Source organism: Pelophylax lessonae (assembly GCF_965119305.1).
Source record: "Pelophylax lessonae genome assembly, chromosome: 3".
Classification (NCBI taxonomy): domain Eukaryota; kingdom Metazoa; phylum Chordata; class Amphibia; order Anura; family Ranidae; genus Pelophylax; species Pelophylax lessonae.
The window spans coordinates 426,092,798-426,107,480 of record NC_138770.1 but is presented as its reverse complement, the minus strand read 5'-3'; the positions used below and the strand labels follow the sequence as shown (position 1 = coordinate 426,107,480).

Below are 14,683 nucleotides of genomic sequence, written 5' to 3'. Positions count from 1 at the left end.
GCAATACTTTTATTTTTTCACTTGATTTTCTTTTTGTTGCCACCTGCTGATCCTAAAGAGTAAAACACTTCCTGTCCTAGGGGGACAAAGCTTACTTACTATATTGTATTTACGGAGGAGCACAATTGTCACCCTAGGGCAGGATGTGTAAGAGGACTAAAGAAAACTTCCCCTTCCTTATCTCCATAACATGGGGAAGAGCTCTTGTCCACAGAACTGAACTGGGCAGATCACAATGTTCGAGATTTATGGCGGGATTTACTGTTTTTTTTTATTATTATTATTGAACAGATGTAATAAAACAATTTCAATGCTAACTGCTAACTGCCAACTTACAACCTGTGGGGGACACTCCTCTGGCCAGGAAGCCAATTTTATCCTGCAAGGCACAGCATTGCCCATGCCAGGAAGCCTCTAAGAAAATTAACTTCATCTTCATCTGGTGGGAGCAGGGTCTCCTGATTGATAATATTATTACTAGTCTGTCCTTGGCTCTTCGCACTCTGTGCTCTTCTGTGTTCCACCGATAACCCTGATCATATTATCAATGTTTTAGTTAGCTGTTTCATACCTGTGTAGCCTTAGGTTCTCTATATTGATCTGAGTACAGTTTGTAAATTTGTGACTTTATCATGAGTGTACCTATACCCATGAGATCCCTATCCACTGATGCATAGGTGGTGTGTGGCACAAGTTGATCACTCCCCTACTAGAGCTATGATTTTCTCCTGCTGACCAACTTCTCTATCAAAAAGTGGATTTGGGTTTGAGGGATATTTGCTTGTGTTCCTCCATGTTAAAAAAAGGGTTAAAAGGTACTAAGTTTATGTTGTTTCAGTTTTTTTTTTTTTTTTTTTTGGGGGGGGGGGGTTATTTTTAGATCCTCTATCTTCTTTCTTGGACTATTATCTATCCCCCTCCTTATCACCATAGTCAAAGTTCTAAATTTGCCCCCTCATTGCAGGTCTGGCCTTCATGGTATAATTCGACATCCTTTTACTAATATCCTTCTATTCTCTGCCATGGACACCTTGAAAATTGTATCCTGTAATCTAATTTGTTTGGCCTTTATGGGCACACACAATTTTAAGGCTTGACATGATTGGTATCTATTTACTTGACGGAACAATATCTTTTATATTTTACTAAAATGATATGCTATTGCATTGAGTGAACTAAAGTTCATTTTAGTGAATTTTTTTCTTGAAATTATAGATTTGAGGAATAGGTGCTCAAATATCATGCAACATAAAAATTTACAACTTAGAAAATATATCATTATTTTGGGATTCTAAGTAATTTTCTCATAAAAATTTAGATTTTTAACATGTGTGAAAAAAATTTAAAAATTGCTCCAGACTTCAAGGTTTTGAACTAGTTTGATTCACTACAAGTAAACCCAACATTATAGATACATGCTGATTTTCATGTTACCATAGAGGCGCATTTACCAAGGACAGAATTGCCGTTTCCAATTCATATTTACAATTGTTGACAAATGCTTGTTGTATTTGAGGATGTTTTTCCCCCTTAAAATGTATGTTTTCAGCCTTTATTTTTGTTCTTTAAATTTTCTCTTTGTTCCACAAGCTTTTCAGTCTCTTTGCTTTTGTAATCATGATTTTTTTAGCACTTATATGCATTTATGAAAGTTGTTAAAACAAAATCAATGGGCACTTTGAAATGTGTTCTGCAGAAAGAGTCATCAATTTAAAAAGTAATGGACTTTGGGGAGAAATCTCAACAAAAAATTTAAAGTGTATCTACAGAAACATTTTTTTATTTGTTAGTATTTATTTATTTTTTCTGGGGTAGAGATAGAAAGATAAGGATAAAATCTGTCCACATGGAGGGCACACTTAAGCTTAGTACACAAATGCCAAATGTCGGGTGGCATCGGCTGATTCAATAGAAACTGGACAACATTCGGCCCATGTGTACTGCAGCCAGTCCAACAGAAGCCGGCCATGTGACCGGTGTCTGTCAATGGAGCATGACCAAAAAAGGTCTGCCGATCGGTTCCCAATCACCACTCTCAGCTAATGACTGAGAGTGCTGACCAGAGTGTTCTTGCAGAGGGACAATTTCCCTGTCAGAACACAATAGCACAGCAGGGGATATTGCTGTACTAACATTGCATTGTTAGTACAGCGGCTCCTCTGGTGCTGTCCTTTTATATATTTTTTTTTCGTTCACCACTGCTGGGTTTAAAAAAAAAAAAAAAAAACTACTAGTGCATACTAGGCTTTAGACAGTTGTCTCTCCCAATTGAAAGATTCTTCCCCTCTTTTTCATAACCCCCTGTTCAACTGTCAATGTTCACCATGATAAATAGATAGCAGAGTAAATCTTCGTAGAAGGGACGCACTTAGCAATAAAAACCTAACCTCTATCCAAAATTAAAATAAAACAGTTTGCTATATTTACAGGAAAGGAGAGAGCGGCGCCAGCTTAGTATAGTACAAGTTTATTTAACACTGTTAAAATTGGTGACTCACTGTCCGAGGTTGGGTGAGACCGGTACACAAAGACTGTTAGGGTCATCCATCTTCCTCTTCCAGGATAGTGGTCATAGGAGAAGGTGGTGAGGTTCCAGAGGTATAGCCGAGCCGCTGTGGGGCTGCTAGTTGTCACTGGCCGCGGCGGAGCATGCACAACAGGGCTCTGGCTGCCGACTTCTGATCCCTGATGACATCACTTCCTGGCAGGAGAAAAATAGGGGTTGCACGCGTTCAGAGCATCCATACTCCTTCGTCAGGTGATCGCCTGACGAAGGAGCACGGATGCTCTGAACGCTTCTATACTAAGCTGGCGCCGCTCTCTCCTTTCTTGCATCTCTCAGGGCTTCTCCACGCTTCAGCCGGCTGCCGCGGACTATAGCTTCCCTACAGTACCAAACTTTGTTCCCCCCCACGCAGCCCCATAACCCCCCCCCCCTCCCATCCACCCACATTCCTTGTACCACCTTGGGATATTAGAAGAGCGCCATGACACCCCCCACTTTCATGTCTGTGCTATATTTACAGGGTTACATTACACTGCAGTTATATTTAACTAAAAAAAGTTTCATACAGTGCATCTAAGTTGTTTTCCCTACTTTACCGATAAAGCTGCCGTTCATTTTTGCTGAGAAAAGGCAAAAGCTTGGGAAATATACAGGAAAATATCCATTTGGCATCTGACCACTGGCAGACCCTGGTGACTGTAGGCAAATTTGCCTAAATTTGCCATACAATTATAAATATGCCTCAACTTTATCATAGAATAATAATGTTCTCGCTATGAGTTCCAGTTTTACTCATCTTAGGTTAATTTAAAAATCTAAAAATCCATGTGTTTTTAGTATGATTAGTTTTTCTTTCTTGGAAATAAAATGAATCACAAAATGAAACATTAATACCAGAGTAAGTGGAGACAGGCAAGATAAAAGCGTGACAGACTGATAACTTGGCAGCAGTTCAATCTGTGCTTTTGAGAACCTAACAAAATGAGAAATGCTGTTTTAAGCTTCACGCCATGTCAGATAATAAGTCACTGAAATGTCCTTGAATTAATTGGTCAGCTACACGTTCCAGGCAACTCACACAATGAAATTCCTAGGAAAGGAATAGCTAGGGCCTTTTGCTTTGCCTAATTGAAGTGACTAAACACAATTACAGATGTTAATTTTGGTAAAAAAAAGTATGCATACTGATTAACTAAAAGTTCTTTTTCTACCCTCTTTCTAAACTTGAACTTGGTTGCATCCAAACATTCACACTATTGTCAAGAACTTTGACTTCAAATACAAATATTTTTGCCCTTACTTATAGTGCCAGACAGGTGCTTTTGTTGACCAGATGCAGACATTTCAGTTTTACCTTATTGACATTTGCACATTGTTAAATATGTTGTTTTTTTTCTCAGCTTGTAGAGCAGTTAATACATGTATGTTTGTATGTATGTAAATCAATAAGGTACTATCATATTTTACTCAGAAGAAGTGAATCTCTTTTTAACACTTACATAGCTCCCTGGTGACCTTTCCCACTTACTTCAGCATTCTGTTTCATTTAAATTTACCATTTCTTGTGTAGAGCTTTTGTGAGCTCATTCGGTGCTACTGAGTGCTTTTTATAGCAGGAGGATTCTGTATAAAGTGATTAACATTTGATCATCATGGATAAGATCCTGGTTTAGATTTTGAGGGGGACCCCACAATGTTTTTTTTTATTTAAAAGGAAATCTAAAAATACAACATGAGGTCCCCTTCAAAATCCATACCAGACCTTGATCCAGTGGATAACTGTCTGACGTGGATTTTGAGGGGGACCCCATGCCATTTTTTTGCAAACCGAGTGAAGGCAACTGGGAACTGTCAATTAGCAGCAATGGCTTATTTTTCTAAATGGCACATTGTATGTGTACATCATACAGGTACCCCACTTCACATGCAGGTGTTAGGCATCCTCCAGGCATGGTAGTTAAACGAATTGTGTATTTTTTATTTTGGTTTTTAAGCCAATAAACAATGTTTTTTTTTAAACATACATTTGCCTCTTTACAAGCCCCCAAGGCAACTGAATGAGAATGCATAAAAAAAGCCTTAAATTTTATTTCATGTATTCCCAACAGCACCTTGGTGTGTCTGTTTTTTAGCACTGAGGGGATAGTACAGCCTAAGAGCTTTAGGCTGGCCAAAGAAGGATCAAAGTTGGATGATTCAGCCAGGACTGGCTGAATTTCAAACCATGTGTGACTGTATCTGTTTTAGGCTGGGTTTACACTTATGCAAACTGGATGCGGGTTTTCCTGCATCCAATTTGCATGTCAGAAGCCTGTGACTGGCTCTCAATGGAGCTGGTTCACACAGCTCCAGGACGGCAGTGAAGCGAATTGCACAGGAGTCCTGTGCATGTTCTAGTTAATTTCAGGTCTGAATTCAGCCAAAAATTTGGACCGAAATCGGACCTGAAGCGGTGAACAGGGATGCACCGAACCCCTCCTGTGAGCCGCTCTGCACGGAGGTGTGAACGCAGCCTTACTGAAGTTAATAGATTGGCATTTGTTGAATGGGCTTGTTTGTCAATCAGCTACATCTCTTTGTCAGAATACAGAATAATGTCACAGCTGGAATCATTTCTCTATCCACCTTGTGTGGATCGAAGGAAAGCATTAATTTTTTTTTTGTTCTGCCTGCTGACTGAATAAAAGAAAGTGAACCATTTATGGCCAGCTTTAGACTAACAATTATTGGAAACTGTCCTTAAAGCAGCAGTACAAGAGTTGCATTTCTGAAGTACAGGGTGAACCTTGCTCAAGGGAAATTTTGAGCAAGTTTGAAAACATTCAATGAGTGCCTGTCCTCTTTAACTTTAGAAATGCCCTGAAAAAATCTACAATGATCTCTTGCTTTTTTAGCACTACCTTTCCAGATGTCTTGTATTCTCCTTGCTTTGCCTTCATAACTTTGACCAACATTGAATGATGGTATGCTTACCTCTGCTGGGAAAACTCCATCTCTGCTAGGCAAATTGTGTCTCTGCCAGTCTGATGCCACCCTGACCTCTAGTGCCACATCACACACAGAAAATAGGCCGAGTAAACAGTGCATGGGAAGATAAATGCTCTGGAAATAGAGCAAAATGAGAGGGGGGGGGTGCATTTTGAAATTTTTGTCTTGGGTGCTACTGGATATTGTTCTTACACTGTCTTGGTATGCAGATAAACACTGATATAAAATATTAGTGTAAAATTAAAATAAACCAATATTCATTACAGTATCCATTTAGGTCAGGGTCATCAGCTGTCGATAACTACTGGCTAACTAGCCAGTAACATTTCATAACTCTAACACGACGCATGGCTGCAGCTTCCTTCCTACACCTTCTCAACTAGGGTCTTTGCCTCCACCTGAATATTGAACTATGGAAAATAAGAGAACAAGGCGTGTGGCGTGTGTTAGTGCTCTGGGATTTTTGGACCTACTGGGTGTATGGGGTCTTTCACAAACAATTAATGAAGAAGGAAATAGGTCACGGTGAAAGTTATAGCCTGATACTTTGAATTTATGTACCTACTATATGTATATATTTATATATATTGAAAATACAGTAGTTAATAATACACTTATATTTTATATTTAACATTGCCAATACAACTTACATTGCAGAAGCCAGTAATATCATCACAGGAGTCAGAATGGCCAAAACATCTGCATGGCTCACAGATCCCACCAATGAGGGTGCCATTAACTCTTCTGTATCCAGGCAAACAATTCTGTAAAACATGAGTTGCATGGGTATACAGTTGTGCTTTGTGTTTTAGACAGAAACTGGCAGACAAATTAAAATATTACAATCAAATCATTTTTCTTTTGAATTATTAATATGCAAGCCATGCTTTCTGACTGACCTTAACATCAACTTTAGCTGGAAGGTTAAGTGGAGCATAAATTTCATTTTTCTTCTGCAGAAGTGAGGAAAAGAAACAAAAAGAAAAGAAATGGAAATAGAATAGACAGAAAAGAGTTTAGCAAGAAATGTAATGTAAAGGGAATAAGAAAAAGAGAACCAACAACACTAATTGTTGATGACACCAACAACAGAGGAAGATTTAAGATGTAAACTTCCATTTATTGTATAATCATATTTGTCACTTCACATATAAAGAATATGAAAAGTGGTAAAGCTATAATAATGTCATATTAATGCAAATTATGTTATTCTTCTATAGATGTACACCCCTTTAAGACACAAATACACTTCACACTTTATATAAACCTCACAAATATGAAGACTAGTATTTCTGAGCTCTCCTGAAGATGCTAGTTGGTTGGCTGTCTTGCTTAACCTCTGTACATTGAGTAGTACTTCTGACTTTGAATTATGGATGTGGTACCCTTACCTAGACCTATAGTTATATTATCCCCTTCCCCTTTTTTTCTTTGTTATCTTGGTTTTTCAATCCATTTATCATATCTGTGTTTGTGTTCCAGGTCAGTGGCTTAACTTGTATTTCAGAAAGAGGGCCAGCAGCCCTGCTTTTTCTTTCACGACAGGGTTATTTTAACACAACTTGATTAAAACGTGTAAGTAAAATAACTCTAAAAGATCACTGACATAACCACAAAAATTAACGCATAAAGGTCATTAACTAATATCAATCAGAGTTTAGCTTTCATTAGTCTTCTATAAACTGAATCTTGTAGTTTTCTAAGGGTTTCTGCACAGTCATTTTTTTTTTTAATTTCCGAAGAATAAAAGCCAGTGTAATAGGTTTTGAATTCTATAGAAACTATGCACCACAAGCCCTCTTAAACAGCTGCACTGGTGCAAACAATCTAAAACATTTTATATTATAAAGAAAAATACAATATTCCATTACCATTACACAATAAAGTGGTAACTTTATTGAAGTTCTTCTAGCCTACACATCACTAATGAATGTATTTTTACAAAAGGAATAGAGACAGTTTACTCTGAAAATTCAATGTTCAATGAAGTTAGTAAATAGGACTGAACTATCAACTAATCAACTGCTAGCAAAATCTTGAATAATAATATTAATGTGAAAACAGACTCATATTATTTACTATCATTATTTTTGCAAAGTGAGTATACATTTTTCAACGTGAACATTCATATTATTAAGTGAATATATTCTATTACTTTATTAAAGTGGGAATAAACTTTATCTGTTATTGTCTACCTACAGGTAAGCGTATAATAAGGCTATAATAAGGTTGTGCGTAGGTACAATAAATATTTCCTAAACATGCACCAATTAGGAGATATTTACATGTGAAGCAGCCAGTGACATCCCCTGCACATGTGCACTGTGCTCTCAATGGACAGCATGCCGTCTATTGATAGATCTGTGCTTGGTCAGGACTCTGTGCATGCACGGGAGTGACCCTATTGCGGCTCAGCCATTTAAATGCACAGAGCCCGCTAACCCGGAAGGAAGACCAGGTGAAGATGGATTTCCTGTCAGCGGTGACAGGGCACTGCAGGAGGAATCCATTTCATAGGGGGGGGGGGGAGTTTTTTTTTTCTAAATGTGGTTTACTACCACTTAAAATCAACCCCATTGAGTGTTTAAAATATTTGCAAGTTCGTGCCCACCCAGGGATGCCACAAAAAAAAAAATATTTACAACATCCTTTGCATCTGCAACACTATCTATTTTTTTTTTGCACAGCTAAATATTTTCCCTGCAATATCATTTTTATTCTCTGCAAAGGATACTTACTCCATGTGGGTTAACAGTATTTTGTTAGTGATTCCTAGATACTTTTGTACAATTGCCATTTTTGCATTTATGTTGCTATTGTTTGCGAACATCTTAATCTTACTTTGTTTTGTATACTGTATGTAGTGAAATCTGTGCAGCCTGCCATTGGAACCTGGTTTAAAAGTGGAGGGAAACCTATTAATTCTGTACCCAATGAGTCACACATATAATTGTGGGGTTATAAGTAGCTAGCCTAATATGGTTAGTTTATTTACATTTTGGGAGGATTTCATTGCATTCATAAAATGTATAATATTGTAACTATCTTGGATATATATTGTGTAAGTGAGACTGTTGGTATGGGGTTCTGGTTTTGAGGTAAAGGCCATTATTTGCCTCCAATTTTTTAGGTACTGGGTAAATGCATGCATTCCTGCGAGATTTTTTTTTAGAGGTGGCATTTATGTCAGTTATTTATTTCTGTCTGCATCTCCACCACTTCCTGTCCCAGTGACAGCAGGTTAACAACTTGTGTCACTGCAACATAAAGACACAGAAAACAATGACGACAAGATGTCCCATAATGGTGTTCTTTTGACACTATGTTACCTGGATGAGAGTTGAGATTAAATCTCCACAATGTGGACATTAAAAGCAATATAAACCTTGCAAAAGTTAACTACTCCCTGATCACACTATAGCCAAAAGACAGCTACAGCAAGGTCATCCATTTCTGGGAGGGCGTCCATGGATGTCCTACCAAAACCCTGCTTCCCGTGCGCCCCTTCTTACACAGCTAATCACAGATCACGATCAATGGCCAATCCCAATGCCGCCTCATCATTGCCCATTAGTGCAGCCAATATTTGCCCATCAGTACAGCCTGTCAGTGCCCATCAGTGCAGCCTCATCAGCACACATCAGGGAAGGAGAAAAATTACTTAACTGCAACATTTTTTAACAGAAACTAAGAAAATATTTTTTTTCCCAAATTTTCTGAATTTTTTTTTCCATTTATTTAGCAAAAAATAAGAAACCCAGTGGTGATTAAATACTTAAAAAAGAAAGCTCTATCTGTCTCAAAATAAATGAGAAAAATGTCATATAGATACAGTGTTACATGGCAACGCAATTGTCATTCAAATGCGACAGCACTGAAACCTGAAAATTGGCCTAGGCAGGAAGAGGGTCAAAGTACCCATATTGAAGTATGTGATTTTTTTAAATTTTTGAATCACACTTACCTAGCTGAATGCAGCATCGATCCAATGCTACATCTGTCCCTTGCCGGCTCTAACACCGCCGATCACTCAATTCTCACAGCTCCCTGAGCAGAGAGCTACTAACTGTCAGTCAGCATCTCTCTGCTCTGCCCTCCCATGCTTACCAAAGCATTGGGCTGTGGAGGGGATGGGAGCGGCCAGCTCAGGCTCTCAGCGGTTTGCTAAGAGGCTGAGATGGGTGCCAGTCCAGGCATGTGGGAGGATCCTGAATTTGTTGTCGTGATCTTGCCCAAGCCTGAACCGGCTCTGTGATGTCAGCAGACAACGGGTCACAGGAGTGCAGTTTGTTCTTTGGCTGTACTTCTCCTTTAAACCAGATATAGATATTAAGAAAATGATCATTTGATCTAGCTTTTAGCAGAACAATATTGTCAGATGCATACTGTTATATTTGTAATGTGTAATTACTATTTGTTATTGTACACCTTTTTATTCTGCACTTATATTTAATACATTGCCTACTATTTGGATTAGAGGTAGTTGGGAGCTTGGTTACACATAGCTATGTCTTTTTAATAATGTAATGTATGCAGTAACATATGGGAACAAACTCTTTAACTATCACTCAAACATGACATAGAAAAGGGATGGAAGGGACAGGACATATCCCTACCAAGAAGAGCAGGACTTTATAGGAAGTGATGTTGTCGCTGAGATGAGCACATACACGTATATATCAAAAAATACATTTATTGTATAAACATGATTTAAAAAGATCTACAATTTAGACATAAAAACTTGTACAAATTCATAGCCTCACAGCCTCAACTGTTAAAGATTATTAGTACTTTTAAAAATATATACAGGTCCAGAGCATTTCGCAGAAAACTTTCCCTGTTTCTTCAGGGAACTTTAATATGTATCATTCCCACCCCACAGTCTACTGTTAGAACCTCCAAACGCATATGGTACAACCCAAGTCAGATAATGACCACCTGACAATTGGTAGATTTCCAGGTTCAGGTCACTGGACACTGGACCACATATATGAGATTCAGGCGGACCAAGGTGTTGTAAAGTGGCTTGCATATTGCTGCTGCATGTGTACCAAAAGAAGCTGCTGGAGCTCAAACATGATTCTAACCTTTCCATGGGATACTGTTTACCATTTCAATCTGCATTATTTAAGAACTTGCCGACCAGCCGGCAGTTTCCCACGAATCGCCATATCCGTACGGGGCTCTGCGGGAGCGATCGCGGGGGCGCGCATGTGTTCGACAGTGATGAAGCTGATCTGCATTGCCGGCAGCTGGGATTGCCACCGGGCACCCGCAATCGCTCCCGTGGAGACAGAACTATGATCATTGTTCTGTCAGCAATCAACACAGAGCTCCTGTGATCCTCCTATTTAGGAACACAGGTCCCTGTGTTGATTCCATAAGTCCATCCCCCCCACAGTTAGAAAACATCCCCTAGGCATACATTTAATCCTTTGATCACCCCTGGTGTTAGCCCCTTCTCTTCCAGTTTCATTACTACAGTAACAGTGCATATTTTTAGCACCGATTACTGTAGTTATGTCACTGGTCTCCCAAAAGTGTCAAAAATGTCTGTTAGGTGTCTGATCTGACCACGGAAATGTCGCAGTCCTGCTAAATGTCACTAATCGCCGCCATTACAAGTAAAAAATAAATAAAAATTATATAAATCTTTCCCCTAGTTTGCAGACTCTAAAACTTTTGTGCAAATCAATCAAAATACACTTATTGGGAATTTCTTTTACTAAAAATATGTAGCAAAATACAAATTGGCCTAAAAGGATGAAAAAATTTGATTTTTAATTTTTATTTTTTTTAATTGGGAATGTTATATACCAGAAAGTGAAAAATATTGTTTTTTTTTTTTTCAGAATTGTCGCTCTTTTATTTATAGCGCAAAAAATAAAAATCATAGAGGTGATCAAATACCACCAAAAGAAAGCTCTATTTGTGTAAAAAAAGGACATCGGTTTTATTTGGGTACGATGTCGCACAACTGTACAATTGTCAGTTAAAGTAGCGCAGTGCTTATTCGCATAAAAAGGCCTGGAAGGGGGTAAAATATTCTAGTCCAAAAGTGGTTAATATTTAAACACAATATTTGAAGAGATATAGAAAGAAATGTGACAATATAGAATTACAGGTTCAAACATAATTAGGACTTTCAGGACCTTGGAAGTTATGAAATAGACTCACTTCACAAGATGTACCACTGTATCCTTGAGGGCACTGGCAAAACTCTACATCAAATGCAGTTCTTCCAACAGATGAAGATTCATCAGCCACTTCCAGGGTAACAGAACTCAATCTAGTGCAAAAAAAAATCAAAACAGAAATTATTAAGATAAGTATTGGTCAACTCGCTGCTTTAAAAATAAAGTCTCCTTTTTATCTTAGTGATTTTGAATCAGCCTAACAAATACAATTTACAATTTATGGCTATTTTACAATGGTAAATGATGTATTTTATTTGATTTTCGTCTGCTAGAACATAATTTCTAATATTTTATATTTTGATTACAGTCCAGAGTATTGTGGTTTAGGTTTACGACAAGCTTTCAACTGGCCAAAATGACAGAAAATGCAACCCATAAAACCAAATGATGAAACCTGTCTGTTTATTTTTAGGAATAACAGGACAGAGACATCCTATATTTTTGCTTAAGAAAAACCATGCCATGTTAAATGTACCATCTGCCCTACATATTCCGAAGTGATAAAAGCACAGGTTTCAAAGTTTATTGACAGCTGCAGAAATTAAAAACCTGGCTCCTGTTTTTCTATTGTATTTTTAGAGGTTTTTTTAAGAACAATTTGTGTCAATCTTTGGTTTCAATGCATTTCTACAATGTAATGTAGAGGTTTAATTTAAATAATTCTATAAGATGTGATTACCATTGACATGGTAAACTAAAGTGGGTATGTTAAATATAAGAGGTTCCACAGGATATGGGCTGTAGCCATTGAAATTATATGGCACAGCTAGTTTTCCACGTGATATGCCTTTCACTGTCACCAACATGACTCAGCATCCAAAATCTTAAAATAAGCTCACATCTTTAATATTTTAGAGTTGATTTCCATCATTGATGTAGAAATTATTTGAGGGCTTCAAAGACACTTAATCACTTCTACAAGTTGCAAAAGTTCTCTGACTCCCCTGCAACTGCTAGGTTAACCATTCTCCTGTACAGTGAACTAGGGCAGGAGACCTCCTACTTAAAGGAGAAGTAAAGCCAAAGCTCATTGGTTTTGCAGCATTGGTCTAATGCTGCATCTGTCCCCTGCTGACTCAGAGTCACAGAGTCAGTCCAGGATCGAGCAAGATGACAACCATATGGTCAGGATCTGCCCACATTCCTTGCAGTGGCACCCAGCTCAGCCTCTTAGCGAGCTGCTGAGAGCCTGAGCCAGTTGCTTCTTCCCCCTCCACAGCCCAGCACTCCAGTGAGCATGAGGGCAGAGCAGAGTTCAGTGACTGACAGTCATTGGCTCTCTGCTCAGGGAGCCCTGAGAACCGAGCGATTGGCAGTGTTTGATTGGTTGGTTCTTAGTGTTAGAGCCGGCGAGGGACAGATGCAGCATTGGACTGATTCTACATCCACCTAGGTAAATATGATTTTAAAAAAAGCAAAACCTATGCTTCTCTTTTAACCACTATTTACTGCGGCGGTCAGCCCCTCATAGGCAAAGCGACGTAGTACTACGTCGCTAGCCTGTGAGGGTCTAGGGAGCAAGCGCGCGCCGCTGGAGGCACGCTCCGCGCGGTCACCGACCCCCCTGCGCGTGTGACCGGCGGACCCGATGTCTGCCGGTCACTCGCGATCGTCGGGTGGAGAGGGAGAAAGGCAGGCGGCTAATGTAAACAAGCCGCCTGTCATTCTCCCCTGTGTAGGAATAGTGATCATACGGTTCTACTATGTAGGACTGTTGATCACTGTTCCTACACCTCAAGCCACAGCCAATCACATTTAGAATCACGCCCCTAGGGACACACACAACCCCTCCCTCTCAAAAAAAGTTAACCCCTTTCCTGCCAGTGTAATTTTACAGTAACAGTGCATATTTATAGCACTGATTACTGTAGTAATGTCACTGGTAACCCCAAATCTGTCCGCCGCAATGTCGCAGTACCGCAAAAAAATCGCAGATCACCGCCATTACGCGTTAAAAAAAAACAACAAAAATGACAAAAATCTTTTCCTTTGTTAGTAAACGCAATAACTTTTGCGCAAACCAATCAAAATACGCTTTTTGCGATTTTTTTTTACCAAACATATGTAGCATAAAACAAATTGGCCGAAAATGTTAAAAAATTTAGATTTTTACTTTTTTTTTGGGGGGGAATTTCATATAAAAAAATGTGAAAAATATTGTTATTTTTGCAAAATTGATGCTCTTTTTTTGTTTATAGCGCATGATCAAAAAATCGCACAGGTGATCAAATACCACCAAAAGAAAGCTCTGTTTGTGGGAAAAAAAGGACGTCAAATTTGTTTAGGTACAGCATCACACGACCATTGTCCATTAAAGTCACGCAGTGCCGAATCGCAAAATAGGCCCTGGTCAGGAAGGGGGTAAAATCTTCCGGGGCTTAAGTGGTTAAGCACTTCTGAGTTTATATAAACTGTGGCACAACTATGATCCACTTGTACTCTTGGATCGATGATGCCTCTTCTGTTTCTGTTTCCAGCTAAAATAAGGGACAAAGGGGTGCTGATTCCATCTAAAAACAACCTGTCACTAATCAAGTATATTGGTAATAAGGGGGTATGTCAGCACCCTCTTGGTTGCAATAAAATTTGGTAAAAAAAAAAAGGAGGATGTGAAAAACATTATATTATTAAAAAAAATAAACTGAAATTTACTCAAGGCTGTTTTATTTTCTTATTCTAGATATGGTTCCCCAACCAGGTTAAAAAAAACAGGCTTTTTTTTTTTTCTTTAAACCTAGCGGGGGGATCATGTCAAGAATCAAAAGGAAAAAAAAAAAACAGCCCAGAGTTTGATGCCCAGTGACACTCAATCCAGAAGACTGGGGACTACACTGTGAATGCAAAGCACCATGGGTCTATCCCTGAGTGTCACCAAGGCATCCTAAATGCACAGCATATTGATTGAGAGAGTGGTTGCTCTCTGCATTTGGAGGGCCACCCTCCACCACTTGGAGAAGACTGAAGAGGAAGAGGACCCAGTATGTCATGTCAC

General features: G+C 38.8%; 1 protein-coding gene across 4 annotated transcripts in view; it reads right to left on the bottom strand.

Annotated features, from left to right (window-relative positions):
* Positions 1–14,683, bottom strand: part of LAMA2 (laminin subunit alpha 2) — a 1,405,743-nt gene that overhangs the window by 631,868 nt on the left and 759,192 nt on the right. For all 4 annotated transcript variants that reach the window (XM_082249565.1, XM_082249566.1, XM_082249567.1 and 1 more), the window contains exons 15-16: positions 11,672–11,783; positions 6,145–6,258 (exon numbers count right to left, since the gene is read on the bottom strand). In XM_082249565.1, coding sequence (XP_082105691.1) covers positions 6,145–6,258; positions 11,672–11,783 — 226 coding nt within the window. The remainder of the gene's footprint in view (positions 1–6,144; positions 6,259–11,671; positions 11,784–14,683) is intronic.